Source organism: Balaenoptera ricei, chromosome 5 (assembly GCF_028023285.1).
Source record: "Balaenoptera ricei isolate mBalRic1 chromosome 5, mBalRic1.hap2, whole genome shotgun sequence".
In the NCBI taxonomy this organism is placed as follows: domain Eukaryota; kingdom Metazoa; phylum Chordata; class Mammalia; order Artiodactyla; family Balaenopteridae; genus Balaenoptera; species Balaenoptera ricei.
This window is the reverse complement of record NC_082643.1, coordinates 36,527,988-36,543,813: the sequence shown is the minus strand read 5'-3', so window position 1 is coordinate 36,543,813 and position 15,826 is coordinate 36,527,988. Positions and strand designations below refer to the sequence as shown.

The 15,826-nt window shown below is 38.8% G+C and overlaps 1 protein-coding gene across 8 annotated transcripts in view; it reads right to left on the bottom strand.

The window, feature by feature from the left end:
- TRIM2 (tripartite motif containing 2) overlaps positions 1 to 15,826 on the bottom strand; it is a 260,093-nt gene that overhangs the window by 108,377 nt on the left and 135,890 nt on the right. For all 8 annotated transcript variants that reach the window (XM_059922630.1, XM_059922629.1, XM_059922627.1 and 5 more), the window contains 2 exons: positions 7,380 to 7,483; positions 6,970 to 7,137 (listed from right to left, as the gene is read on the bottom strand). In XM_059922630.1, coding sequence (XP_059778613.1) covers positions 6,970 to 7,137; positions 7,380 to 7,483 — 272 coding nt within the window. The remainder of the gene's footprint in view (positions 1 to 6,969; positions 7,138 to 7,379; positions 7,484 to 15,826) is intronic.

Below are 15,826 nucleotides of genomic sequence, written 5' to 3'. Positions count from 1 at the left end.
CTCCTTAACTAGGGCCACAGTTCCCTTGTAAAGAGGCAGTGTGGTATAGCAAGAGATCACCGGGTGAGGAGTAGGAAGACGTCCCACACCTGTCACTTGCTTCAGACACACCTGATACAGCACAAATGGATTTAATTTCCTTAAGATTCAGATTCCTTATATATTAAAAATGTCAAAAAATGACTTCAGTCACTTCCATTGATATTTCTGGAATATGTATTAAATAAAATAAAGTAGGTAAAGTGTTTAGTGTAGAGCAGAGCACATGTTAAGCAGTCATTAAAGGGAAGGAGTCACTGTCATTATTATATGGCGTAATTAATATCGAAATTGCGAGGCATCTGCCATTGAACTTTACTACAATTAAGTTCCACACGGGTGGGAATCATGTCTGTTTTATCCAGCACTGTGTACTCAGAGCCTAGCACACCTCTTGGTGCCTAACAGGTACTCAACAAATATTTGTTCAATATATTAACTTCCAAAGTCTAGCATTGTTACAGGGTAATAATGATGATTGGTTCCAGTTTTCACAGTATTTTAAAATGACAGAAAAGCATTAGATTTCTATTAAACATATACCATATGCATTTAAAATCTTACTCATTTTTCTGACTATAGTATGTATATAAATGTCTGTTTGTTGCAAGATACATCATGTCTTATACCTTTACTTTTCTACCTCCATTTTCTAGAGTATTTATAAAGTAGTACTTTACTCATTCACCCATTTATTCACTAATTCTACAAACACTGATAGAGCACCCACTACATGGCACCTGGTAGACAAAGATGAGTTAGACACAGCGCCTACCCTCAACAACATCTCAGTTGCACTGTCTACCGTGACGTTTTTAAAGTGACTGGTGTCAAATGTTCAATTTGGTAGATTTGGGAGAATTCAGTAGGCTATCTCAGAAGCCATGTGGAACAATGACCTGATGAGACAGGTCAAGGAAGGAGAAGGAGCACCCAAGGCGAGGGAGCGGTGGGCAAGAGGGACTGGGAGGTGGCAGGGACGGCAAGAACCGCAGTCCTCCCCGGCACCAGGATGGAAAAGGTCAGGGCGAAGCAGATCTCTCTGTGCTTTTATGAAGGACCTTCAGATATGTTACTGAACAAAGCAAGGTACAGAACAGTGTGTAGTCTGAGCCCATCTGTATTAAAGATGTGTTTGTATGTATACATATTCCTGGAAGAGAAAGTAAGAAACCAAATAGTGTTTATATCTCCCAAAGTGATATTAGTGATGATAGGAAAAACTCTTATTTTATACTTCTCTGTAGGCCTATTTGAAAAATCTATTTGCATTGTTACTTTTTAACTTAAAAATTTAAACCCTAAAAAAATTACATTCTCAAAGGTTCTGTTTTAGTCTCCTTATTTTCCCTCTCTCTGTTAATGCTGTCTGATAGGAATGTAATATAAGCTACATATGTAACTTAAAGTTTGCTAGTAGCCACATCAAAAAAAGAAAAAGAAACAGGGAGAATTCATTTTAGTTATATATTTATTTAACCCAATATAACCAAAAGGTACCATTTCAATATGTAGTCAATATAAAAATTATTAATGAGCTATTTTACATTCTTTTTGGGGGACTAAGTCTTTGAAATCCAGTGTGTATTTTACACTCATGGCACATCTCAATTCAGACCAGCCCCCTTTCAAGAACTCAGTATCCACATGTGGCTTGTGGCTACCATATTGGACAGTGCAACTCTACACACTTCTAAAATCTCATTTATGCTATGGCATCAACTTTCACCTCCATGTGTAAGATTCTCAAATCCATATCTTTAGTCATGGCCTATTTTACAGGTTATCACCTCAAACTCAACCAATGTCAAACCAAAAAACCAAAAAAAAGATAAAAAAGAAACTCCAAACTAGCACCTCCTGATTTCCTAATTACTTTTATGACACCACAGTTAGTCCAGTCGACCAGGACCAAAATTTCAGAGCAAGATTCATCCTTTCTTTCACCAGTTTGAACCTCAGTTTCCTCATCTATAAACTGGCAGCTATGCTATTTACCTCCTGGGTCATGCAGATTCTGAAGGATAAAGGAGACTGTCAATCACGATCTCCTTCTCTACCACCCTATCCAGCTGACATTATACTTGACTGGCAGGATTATCTTCTTTCCCCCAAACACATGAAGATACGTGCAGAGAGAGTATGGGGAGAGGGATGGGGACCTTTCCACAGTGGAGGTTCAGACTTTGTAGGATCTTGTAAGTTTATAAATGACTGAGATTCAGATTTGATCTCTTTAGAATAAAGAGGTACATTTACTTAGGAAGGAAACACTGGCATTCTTGCAAGGGAATCTGTTGGTTAATTTAATTCTGATTTTGCGATCTAGCCCAAAGATCAGAGACTATAACATAATAGCTTGCAAAAAATATTATATACTTTCTTTCATGTCAGATGGTAGATATGTCAGTAGAGATCAAAAGGAAGAGAGGAAACTCTTGAGTATTAACAAGAATATTATCACTACCTAATATTATGAACAGTGTTTGTTACTTAGAATGACTCAGCCATGTAATACCAAGTGGATGATAACTATGTAGCATAAAAACAGAAAATAAGGGGCCAGTGCCATTCTATTATATAATGAGAACTAGTGCACGTCTAAAAGAAGAAACTTAAATGCTGAACCAAAACCTCTTTTCCTTCCATTTCCTTTCATCACTCCCCCTTTAGCTGCACTAGATTCTACCAAGTGGAATAAGACAATGTGTCCTGACAATGTGTCCGCCATCTTAAACAGAACAATAAGCAAGGATATTTTAGACCGTGGCTTTGGAAAAGTTAAATGAAAGTATTTAACTCAACAAATAGGTCCTTAAATTGAAGAGGGAAGAGATGAGATATTTTAGAATATGTGGTGGCCAGGGGTCTCTGTATCTGCTCTGGGCTCACAAAAGTTTCCTAGATGGAGGGAAGATGGAAAGGAAAAAATTCGAGGCAGAGAGGAATGAAAATCAGGGCTAAGAAGTTGGTGAGTAAAAGAAAGAAAAGCAGATAAGAAATTATATCCCTAGAACTACTAGGAATAAATACAGAGAATCCACATTTGTGTTAAAAGTTTGTCTTTCTGAGCACCTGTTTAATTTTACTGAATTCCACTGAAGAAGAAAATGAGTCTCTCTCTGTTTATGGTCATAGTCATCAGACTTGGAGGAAATCCCATTAAACTACAAAAGTGTTTTCACTTGCTATCCTTTTACCCTTTGGGTTTTGATCAGTATCTATTAAAAAAAGGGAATATGATGAAACTACACCATATCCATTCCCCCAATCCTCTAGGGGGCATGAGTGTTCTTCCGTGTTTATTCCAATTGTTACCAACAGTATTCCAACTATCAGAATCCAGTTCTTCCAAGAAGAAAGCCTATTACATTTAGAACACTGAACCACTGAATGAAAAATGCTTAATTTAGGAAACCCTTCTCTCTTAAATATAAAACCTTTGTTTCAATTTAATGTATTAGATACAAAATATTTCAATAAAGTAGATATAAAACTGTTTCAATAACTATTTTAGTGTTAGTTTCTAAATTTAAAAAGACAGGTCATAGTTTTGCTAGGGTATGAAACCAGAACAAATGAGTTGTCTCCAAACTAAAAGGGTATTTTCAAGAGGTCGCTTAAGAGTGTTCATTCTATTGATGTTAAACCTGTCATATTTGGGTATGTCTTACCACAAATACAATTATGAAAACAGAAAAGAAGGGGAGGAAGTTAGAAATGCAGAAAGGCAAAAGAACTTTCTGTGTATATGGCCATCATACAGAGTCATCAAATCTCTAGTGGGACAAAACAAATCAATGACAATTGAAGATTCTTGTGCAATACGGTAGAATTAGAGATGACAGCTTTTATTCTCCTAGATTGAAAACATGCTGCCCCATGCAAAACAGAGGCTCCAACCTGAGGGTGAATAATTACATAAGTAACTTCTTTTAATAAAAATGATGAGGTGACTGTGGTGATCCAATGACTTTAAAAAGGAAAATATAAATTCCTCCAATAAGAGACTAATGAGTGAACTTCGTGTATCTTCTGGATTCCAGAATCGATTATGAAGAGCATCATCTCTGTAAGTTTGGACAAAGAAGGAGTGACTACCAGGAGGTGGTATGAGGTCATGAAGCCAAAATCACAGCTGATCAAACAGACGTCATGTTTTGGGCAGGGTCATTAGAGGCACTGGAAAAGAACTCTTCTTCGATGCCTATTTCATACAAGGCACATATACAATCCAGAAATAAAATCTCATGTAACCCTTACCCAAATCCTATAAGACAGATTTTTTAAATCCAAATTTGAAATATGAGGCTATCGAGGCTCAAGGAAGTCATATAATTTGCCAAAGGCCAAACAGTTAATAAACCGTAGAGCTGGGATTCCAACGGTTTGATCTGAGTTAAAGCTGATGTTGTCAACAGAAAGAGTAGCCTGGACGGGGGAATGTGGAAGGCATAGTGAACATGGCCTTCAAAATACCTGTGACAAAGTGTTTCATAATCTTCTTGTGAACAAATGTAGAAAATGGGCTGGATGACAATATTCTTTGATGACACCTTAGAAGAGAGATCTCTGTTGTCATCAAAGGGCTCTCTACTCTTCAGTGACTGACCGGATGAAGAAACAGAGGATGATGCTGGGAGTAACAGCAAGTGCAGCAAATGATGGGATCCCTCCAAGTGTAGCTCACTCACATTTTTTCCATGAAGCTGGCCCCCGTTTTCTTTTCCCTCCAATTCCTATATCATATACTATAACACTATGGTTCTAGATTGTACCAAACAATTTATGATTGCTTAAAGGCTGACATGAATTGTTTTCTGTTATCTCTTGTGTATTTGTATTTTTTCCTCAAAAGGCTTCTACAGTTTTAAAAGGTAGGGACAATGTCTTATTAATTCTGTTTCTCCCATATCATCTATCACAGAAAGTACTGATAGATAGGAACTGAGAAAGTAGAAGGAACTTCATAAATGACAACTTGTAGGCTAATTTGGGAAATATAAATTGCCTCTTAATAACCTTTTCTAAAGGTTGTTGTTTTTCATTGAATTGAGGTAAACCTGACGGTATTAAAAAAAAAAAAAAAAAAAGCATTATCCATGACATTTTCCACAGAACTAAAACAAATAGTCCAAAACTTTATATGGAACCATAAAAGACCCAGAATTGCCAAAGCAATCCTGCGGAAAAAAACAAAGCAGGATGCATAACTCTCCCAGACTTCAGACAATACTACAAAGCTACAGTAATCAAGACAGTGTGGTACTGGTACAAAAACAGACATATGGATCAATGGAACAGAATACAGAGCCCAGAAATAAACCCACACACCTACAGTCAGTTAATCTTCAACAAAGGAGGCAAGAGTATAAAATGGGAAAAAGTCTCTTCAGCAAGTGGTGCTGGGAAAGTTGGACAGTCACATGTAAGTCAATGAAGTTGGAACACACCCTCACACCATACACAAAAATAAACTCAAAATGGCTTAAAGACTTAAATGTAAGACATGACACCATAAAACTCCTAGAAGAGAGCACAGGCAAAACATTCTCTGACATAAATCGTGCCAATGTTTTCTTAGGTCAGTCTCCCAAGGCAATAGAAATAAAAACAGAAATAAACAAATGGGACCTAATCAAACTTACAAGCTGTTTGCACAGCAAAGGAAACTATAAAAAAAAATAAAAAACCCACAAAAAAACCAAAAAGACAACCTACAGAATGGGAGAAAATATCAATATTTGCAAATGATGTGACTGACAAGGGCTTAATCTCCAAAATATACAAACAACTCATACAACTCAACAACAAAAAAACAAACAACCCAATAAAAAAATGCACAGAAGAACTTAATAGACATTTCTCCAAAGAAGACATACACATGGCCAGTAGGCACATGAAAAGACGCTCAACATCACTAATTATTAGAGAAATGCAAATCAAAACTGCAATGAGGTACCACCTCACACTGGTCAGAACGGCCATCATTAAAAAGTCTACAAATAACAAATGCTGGAGAGGGTGTGGAGAAAAAGGAACCCTCCTACACTGTTGGTGGGAATGTAAATTGGTGCAGCCACTATGGAAAACAGTATGGAGGTTCCTCAGAAAACTAAAAATAGAACTACCATATGATCCTGCAATCCCACTCCTGGGCATATACCCGGACAAAACTATAATTCAAAAAGACACATGCACCCCTATGTTCATACCAGCACTACTCACAATAGCCAAGACATGGAAACAAACTAAATGTCCATCGACAGATGAATGGATAAAGAAGATGTGGTACATATATACAATAAAATACCACTCAGCCATTAAAAAGAACAAAATAATGCCATCTGCAGCAACATGGACGTAACTAGAGATTATCATACTAAGTGAAGTAATTCAGAAAGAGAAAGACAAATACCATATATCACTTATATATGGAATCTGAAATATGGCACAAATGAACCTATCTATGAAACAGAAACAGACTCACAGACATAGAGAACAGACTTGCGGTTGCCAAGAAGGAGCGGGGGAGGGAGAGGGATGTACTGGGAGCTTGGAGTTAGTAGATGCAAACTGTTACATTTAGAATGGATAAACAACAAGGTCTTACTGTATAGCACAGGGAACTATATCTAATCCCCTGGGATAAATTATAATGGAAAAGAATATTTTTAAAAATGTATAAAAGAAAGCAACTGAGCAAACTAATTGCTTTATAAAATGAAGCCACATTTAGGTTATACATGAGTAGATTTATGACAATGTCATTGTGACTCTCACTTCATTAAACTTAGATGTAATGAAGTCAAGATGTCTTTACATATGAAAAACTGAGTATTTTATTGGATCTGAGATCCAAAGAAAAAGACAATTTCATCTTGTATTTCCTGTCCCTTCTCTCAACTGGCCAGTTGTAGTTAATCTTACCTTAAACTTCCCATCTGATGAGAAGATGCTAACCCACTTATTATCATAATCTGCAATGATTATGTCCCCACTGGGATGCAAAGCTACTCCCGTGGGCCGCTGCAGCTGCCCGGGAGAGCGTCCTCGTATGCCAAAACGACTTTTGAACTGTCCATCATTGGAAAATATCTGGAAAACAAATTACAATCATTGGAATGTGAACTAGCATAGAAATGAGTGGGAAAGACAGGCAAGAACATCTGTCATAAGTACTACAGGTCAGAACATGCAAACTCTATTTGAAGAAAAGTCTATACACACATCATAAGCTTCCCTTTCTTTCCTTGCATCTTAAGTCTTAAGTAGGAAACTATGCAGGTCTATCTATTTATCAGTGTAAGTGGTTAAAGGTATACAATTAGGGGCCATACCTGCACGCACTGGTTGTTACTGTCTGCAATTAATATCTTCCCATTTGTAGATGCTGCTACCCCTTGAAGATTTGTAAATTCCCCTTTATTTCTTCCTTTGGTTCCTAAAAATAAACGATAAAACCACAGAAAATTAAACAATAGTTAGATTTCTCAGTTTCGGCAAGAGAACATTCAGTCTTCTATAGGTAGCCTGAGAATGTAATGTTTTTTTAAATTACACTTAAAAAAAAAAGAGGAACCCCTCCCCTGACTTAATCCATATTCTACTAAACTTCTCTTCCAGACCAATTCTGTAAAGTCTTTGCAAAATCACCTTTTGGGGGGAAAATACCAATCTTCTCTTATTAAACTATAGTTGCATATTAACATGATTAAAATATATTTAGATTTCACAAAGACACAATTATAAAAACTAATGTTACAATTGAGGACACTTTCTGGGAGCGGGCCTTATTTGAGAGCTGTGCCAAAATCCCACCCTCTCACTCAGCAGCTCTTAGACACCTGGACACTTGACTTCCAGCACTTTTAACAAATCGTAAGGTCAGAGATGTTATAAAACTAGCGGACTGATTTTCATACACTGGAGTGATTTATTTTCAAAGACTCGCTATCTCATAAGCTGTGTATCTTTCTTGTAAAAGATATCCTGACCATGTTTTCTAGATTAAATAAATAAGAAAGGCAAAAGAAAATTAATTAATCCAAGTCATACTCTCATCCTTCTAGAGTTTCTTATGGAAGAGATGAAGCAGGAGAAAAAATAAAGCTAAGGTGACTACAGTTAACAGATGTTTGTTTTTGTTTCAAATGAAGTGTTTATAACTTATTTTAATAAGACCATGCAAATATTAACAGAAGGAACTTTGCTCAGAAATGACCAGGAAGGAGGTTTAAACTTTCATAGTTGGAGACAGCGCTATGCCTCAGTTTTATCATTTCATTCATATTCAAAATAGCAACTTGATATTTGTTTTTAGAGGTCAATGCAGGGCCTCAGGAAACAGTAGAAAAGATATGCTGCCGATGGCCAATGTCAAGCTCATGCTTAGACTGCTTAGGAACAGGTAGACTCTTCTGAAACTGGTTTTTGCATTTAGGAAGTAAAACTGCGATGTAATTAAACTCAGAACAAAATCAACAACAGAACTGCTGGGTGGACCATCTTATCACCTTGTTCTCACCAGACCTACAGGGTAGTTGCTTTATTGAGATCCTGGACCCTAACAAGATGACTCACCGCCTCTCTATCTCTTCCTAACATGAAACAAAACTCTGAGATCCAGATCCTCAAAAGAATGTCTTCTAGGTTGCAGGACAAACGATTCTACTTTATTTCAGATGTTTCAGCAGAGATGATCTTTATACCTGATCTGCACAGAATCCCTATAGTATTCAAGTCCATGGGATCAGCTAACACTCTAAAAATGGTGTGTTGGCATCTGTTGGTGGGTGGCAGGGAAAGGGGTGGTTGGCCCCTGAAGGAGGTATGTGCCCACTTTGTATTAGCTTTTGGTCATTCCTTCTGATGTCTGAGTAACACCTGGTTAACAGGTACAGCAAAACCGAAGGACCAGGAAAAGAAACAATTCTTCTAAAATGCTCAGTTTATAAATACTTTTTAAAAGGTAGTGGGGGCAAGGCCAGGTCTCTCAAGAATAAAAACTTAATTCATCAAAAACATTGATAAAGGGCTTCCCTGGTGGCGCAGTGGTTAAGAACCCACCTGCCAATGCAGGGGACATGGGTTCGAGCCCTGGTCCAGGAAGATCCCACATGCCGCAGAGTAACTAAGCCCGTGTGCCACAGCTGCTGAGCCTGTGCTCTAGAGCCCGCAAGCCACAACTACTGAAGCGCGCACGCCTAGAGCCTGTGCTCAGCAACAAGAGAAGCCACCACAGTGAGAAGCCCACGTACCGCAACGAAGAGTAGCCCCCGCTCGCCGCAACTTGAAAAAGCCTGCGCCCAGCAACAAAGACCCAACACAGCCAAAAAAAAAGAAAAAAAAAAACAGGTTGATAAATAGAAGCATGGAAATTATTAGTGGGATCAAGAACTGAGGACCAAATAAAGAAACATAATAAAAAAGAGTCCTACCAGTGAGACTGGAGAAGAATTGACCGTAAAGAAAAACCCAGGCTGCTCTAGATCCTGCTTTTGTAAAATTGGAAGTGCACCCATGGCTCAGAGGACATACAGGCAGGGGAAAGAAATACTGAAAACGGGGAGGGGAGTAAGAAGCATCTGCACAGAGTACATGAGCATTGGTTTGCTGTCCTTAAACCTGCCTGCTGCCCTCTTCTATTTAAACTTTGGTCCATCCTGCTAAGGACAAAGCCTATTCTATTCAGAGAAGGCTCTGCAGGCAGCAGCAGTTGAGTTTTGAAATGAAAGGAAAAATGGAGACACGTGCTTTAGTAGAAGTTCAGGGGTGCCTTAGTCAAAGAGATTTAATTGTCCTTTGGAAAAAATAGAGGTGATGCTGAAGGAAGGAAAATATATGAGCAAAAAATACTAGCACTTTTTTTTTCTCTGCGGAAATAAACACACATTTTTGAGTGTCAGTATAAATGGGAAAGAATTGTACTTGGGGGTATAATTTTAAAACTTGGGAAGACATTTAGTTGGACTCTGTACCAGTACCACTTGGACCAAGGAGAAGGAAGATTCTGCCCAGTGTGAAATGAATGTAAGGATGCTCAGTACCTGCCATGAGAGCAACACACCTGCATTGCAGAGGACCACACTGCTGGCAGGAGGTTCTCCGACCCCCTCCAAGCTCCAGGCCGACGTGTTGGCCCCCCTGTTATTCTTGGTCTCAAGTCAACTAGAGCTTGAGTCTGCTGCCCCACAGGTAAATAAAAAATCACAGGGTTGGAGGCACATCTGTTAGTCCCAGATTGCTTACATACTTTTGAAAGAGCTAGATGCAACAGGCATTGCCATTTAAATTTTATACTTGTTTTAAAAAATCTTTCTCTTTAAGCCACAGGGCTCGGTTTCCAAATAGCTGGGGTTGGCATTTTCGTAACAACACTTGATTCTTATGAGCATCTTTTGTCCTGTCAGAGCTATTGATCATCATTTTTCTTTTTTTTACAAAAAACTTTATTTGTGTTTTTTTAAGTACAGCAGGAACATAGTGTTACTCCTAAGGATTAAAGGAAATCTACCAGCATACTCTTGAGGGACAATTAATGCTGACTATTTTTACTAGCAGTTAAACTAGAAAGATCTTAATGTTGAGTAATGATGAAGAACTACAGCATAGTATCATTATGCTGAAATGCCCAAAGTCCAAGTGTTTGTAAAGTGTCTTGGGACCAAAATAAAAGTGTCTTGCGACCAAAATAAAATAAACAGAAATTCCAGAAGTTAGAAATAATTTGGGGTCATGAGTCCCTCTTTAAAATATTTAGTAAATACTATTTAGTCTATAGAAAATTTCCCCACCCTCCACAAAGTATTCTAAATAATGAAAACTAGTTCTTTCATAACAAATATAAATGTAACATAAAACATATACAGTAGTTATAAAATCTTTTCCTGTCTACTCTGATGTAAAAGATTTCACTTGATGGTTAGATTTTGGCTAGTAAAATGAGTAATGTGAGTTTTAAAAGTAATTATAAACAATTTGACAACAATTCCATAAGATAATTATATTTGTTTTCCCCAGACATCCCAGATTTTAAACTAGCCTATGAAGCACAGAATGAATTTTCAAACCAACAGCTTCTCATCTGTGCTCCTGCCCTTGCCTCCAGGAAGATGACAGAAGTAAGGTCCCTGGATTGAAATAGGGGATCAATAACTGTAAATTTCTCTCACCCCCACTCCAACTTAGTAAGAAAATTAATGCTAAATGAAACTAGATACTTAGAATGGGATAATGCAAGAGGATGAAATTGAGCCAAACATAGGGTCTAACACAGGATCTTTAACCAAGCACATGTTTAATGTATGTTTGCTGATCTTTAACCAAGTACGTGTTTAATGTATGTTTGCTGAATGAATGGGTCCCTAAATGAATTATTAATGACTGAGTAAATTACAACCCACATTACATCATGGGAAAAGGAAGTGTTCAGTAATATTTACAGCACTTTCATATACATTCTCTTGTGCGCTCACTATAACAACCCCAAGAGTTAGCAGGATAAATATTATCATTCCATTTTATAGATGAGAAATTGAAGCTAGGCATATCACAAAGGTAGGAAAGAGACAGAGCAAAGAATAAAACCTGGTTCTCCCGACCCTTTATATATTTTTTAAATACACACATTGCTTCTAATTGGACATTAGGATATCAGGTTTCTGAGGTGAGGATAATTACCCTTTGGGTTCACATGGATCATGCTTTCTCCATTAAATCTTTCAGAAAACTCCATTTTAACTGGTTCACTGCCTCCCTCACTAAACTATGAGCTCCCTGGGGGATGAGGCAACATCTGTCCTGTTCTCTGTTGCATCCTACAACACAGCGCAGTGCCTGACCCTCAGTAAATAACAGTGGCATCTTTTTACATTTGAAATGCAAGAGGAGTTTCCAAGGATGAGATTCTCAAGGGGTGGGGACAGGGTTCCTATAATGACCTCAGATGCCAAATTAGCATGCTCTCCTTTCCTTTTAGGGAGGGAAGGTGTTGGTTTGCAGAGATGAGGCAGGGAAGAGGGGCAAAAAATATACCTTCCTGTAAAGCCTCTGAACTCATGCTAAGTGATTTTACACATCCATTTGATATGACAAGAGAGCACACTGATCTAGAGTACAAATGAACGGTTCATTCAACACATCCCAAGGATTCATTAAGGTATGGTGGATGAATTGCATAATTTGAAACAATTCATCTGTAATTCTTTCACTCCTTCCCACCTCTTCAGGCTTCCCCTTTGTTCAATGATTTTTTTTTAGTAGCTGACAAAACCAGCTCATGACTTCTAGTCAGCAAACTCTGACAGTGCAGGGAAAAATAATCCCTGTGCTTCAAGGAATCAACAGATGCCCTAAGCCACTTCCTTCCACTCCTTCAGGACTGTTTTGCAATTCAATATTAGAGTAAGACAATAACTCATTCACAGTGGGCATGCATTATGTTTTCAGGTGTGGGAGATGTCATATATCTCAACTTTGGAAAACCACAGTAGTTAAAGGACATTTTAGATGAAGAGGAATCGTCGTGCAATTGAAAAGGCAGGGGCATCAGAGTCACAGGTGGCTTGGGTTCCTTCCTGAGCTCTCCTGAGCCTCCATTCCTTCAAAGCTAAGGATGATTATATGTTGTCCTGGTAATTTGGCTCTTGAGGGGCAGGGGCTATAGGGCTGGGGGAGGAGTTCTGATTTGTAGCATTGGCCCATTTCTATTGTGTAAATGCTACCACCACGGCTGATTTCAATGAATTCAGTAAAGATGCAGATACAAAATTAACATACAAAGTTCAGTAGCGTTTCTATACGCTAACAATGAATTTTCTGAAAAAGAAACAAAGATGTTGATTTCCCTGATAATAGCATCAAAAACAATAAAATACTTAAGAATAAATTTAACCAAGGAGTTTGTGAAAGATCTCTACTCTGAAAACTACAAGATATTGATGAAAGAAATTGAAAAAGACACAAATAAGTGGAAAGGTATTCTGTGTTCATGGACTGGAAGAATTAATATTGTTAAAATGTTAATACTACCAAAAGCCATCTATATATTCAATGAAATTCCTATCAAGATTCCAATGGCAATTTTTACAGAAGTAGAAATAACATTCCTAAAATTTATATGGAACCACAAAAGACCCTGAATAGCCAAAGAAATTCTGAGAAAGAACAAAGCAGGGAGGCATCACACTCCCTGATTTCAAGCTATAATATAAGGCTATAGTAATCAAAACAGTATGGTACTGGCATAAAAACAAACAGACCCATGGAACAGAATCAAGAGCCAAGAAAATTACCCAAATATATACAGTCAACTAATATTTTCACAAGGGAGCCAAGAATACTCAAGCGAGAAAAAACTTGGTACTAGGATAATTGAATAGTCACATAAAAGAACGAAACTGGACCCCTGTCTTACACTACTGACAAAAATTAACTTGAAATGGATTAAATATAAGACCTGAAACCAGGTTTAATTTCTTCCTAGAATTAAACAGGAATAGAGTTCCTTGACTTGAGCTCTGGTAACGATTTTTTGGATATGACACCTAAACCACAAGCAAGGAAAGCAAAAATAAACAAGTGGGACTACACCAAACTAAAACACTTCTGTCAATGAGCAAAAGAAACCATCAATAATGTGAAAAGGACTTCCCTGGTGGTGCAGTGGTTAAGAATCCGCCTGCCAATGCAGGGGACATGGGTTCAATCCCTGGTCCGGGAAGATCCCACATGCCGTGGAGCAACTAAGCCCGTGGGCCACAACTACTGAGCCCGTGTTCTAGAGCCCATGACCCGCAGCTACTGAAGCCCACGTACTTAGATCCTGTGCTCCAAACAAGAGAAGCCACTGCAATGAGAAGCCTGCACACCACAACAAGAGTAGACCCGGCTCACCGCAACTAGAGAAAGCCCACGTGCAGCAATGAAGACCCAATGCACCCAAAAATAAAATAAAATAAATTTATAAAAATAATGTGGGCTTCCCTGGTGGCGCAGTGGTTGGGAGTCTGCCTGCTAATGCAGGGGACACGGGTTCGAGCCCTGGTCTGGGAAGATCCCACATGCCACGGAGCGGCTGGGCCCGTGAGCCACAACTACTGAGCCTGCGCGTCTGGAGCCTGTGCCCCGCAACGGGAGGGGCCGTGATAGTGAAAGGCCCGCGCACCGCGATGAAGAGCGGTCCCCGCACCGCGATGAAGAGTGGCCCCCGCTTGCTGCAACTAGAGAAAGCCCTCGCACGAACCGAAGACCCAACACAGTCAAAAATAAAATAAAATAAATAAATATATTTAAAAATAATAATAATAATAATAATAATGTGAAAAGACAACCTACAGGATGGGAAAAAATATTTGCACCCCATATATCTGATAAGGGGTTAATATCTAAAATACATAAAGAACTCATACAATTCAGTAGCAGAAAACTAAATAACCCAATTAAAAAATGGGAAAAGGACCAGAATAGACATTTTTCCAAAGAAGATTCACCAAAGGCCACGTGAAAAGATGCTCAACGTCACTAGTCATTAGGGAAATGCAAATTAAAACCACAACAAGATACCACCTCATGCCTGTGAGAAGGGCCATCAAGAAAAAGACAAGAGATAAAAAATGCTGGCATGGATGTGGACTGTTGGTCCTTGTGCACTGTTGGTGGGATGGTAAATTGGTACAGCCGCTATGGAAAACAGTATAAGGGACCTTTGAAAATTAAAAATAGAGCTACCATATGATCCAGCTATTCCACTTCTGGGTATTTTTGCATAGGAAACAAAAACCCTAACTCAAAAGATATGTGCACCCCCATGTTCACAGCAGCACTATTTACAACAGCCAAGACATGGAAACAACCTAAGTGTCCATCGATGGATGAATGGATAAGGAAGTTGTGGGCCGTGTGTGTGTGTGTGTGTGTGTGTGTGTGTGCATGTATGAACATTATTCAGCCATAAAAGGGAGAAAAATCCTACCATTTGCAACAACATGGGTGGACCTTGAATGTATTATGCTAAGTGAAATAAGTCAGACAGAAAATGACAAATACTGTATGATCTCATTTATATGTGGAGTCTAAAAAAAACCAAAAAACAAAAAACCAAACTCAGAAAAGAGATCAGACTTGGGGTTACCAGAGGTGGAGGGCTGGAGAGGGGCAACTGGAGGTGAAGTAACTTCCCCAACTGTATGGGTAGGAAAGTGGCAGTGTTGGGGTTGGAACCCAAGGCTGTGTAGCCTCCGAGGCCACAGCTTTAACCATTCACTACATCCCCCCTACATCACTCAAGTCAAACAGCTGGAAGTTCAATTTGGTCCTCAAGTCCTGCGCTCTCCCTCCTAAGCGTGTTATAAATCTGCCACGTCCTCTCTACTCCACCGCATCACTCTTAATTCTGGCACTTGTAACAGCTCACATGGACTACTGCAACAGGAAGCAGCTCCCTGCTTCCCGGGGGACATTGTCAGTAGATCCCCTATAATGTCCCCAGCCTCTCTAAAAATCAATGTCTCAGCAAGTCGCTACATTGCATTACACTGTTCAGTGCCTCCCCATCACGCACATGGTTCTCAAACCTCAGTGTGCAGAAGCATCGTGGAGCTGGTAGAATGCAGATTCCTGGTCCCTCCCCCAGAGATTCTGATTCTGTAAATGCAGTACGGAATTCAGGAATTCTCATTTTTACCAAGCACCCCAAGGAATTCAAGTGCTTTATGGGAAACATAGGTGTACAGAACAAAGTCTCAGCTCCTTTTCAAGGAAACAGAACCTCTTCTCTGCTATCTTA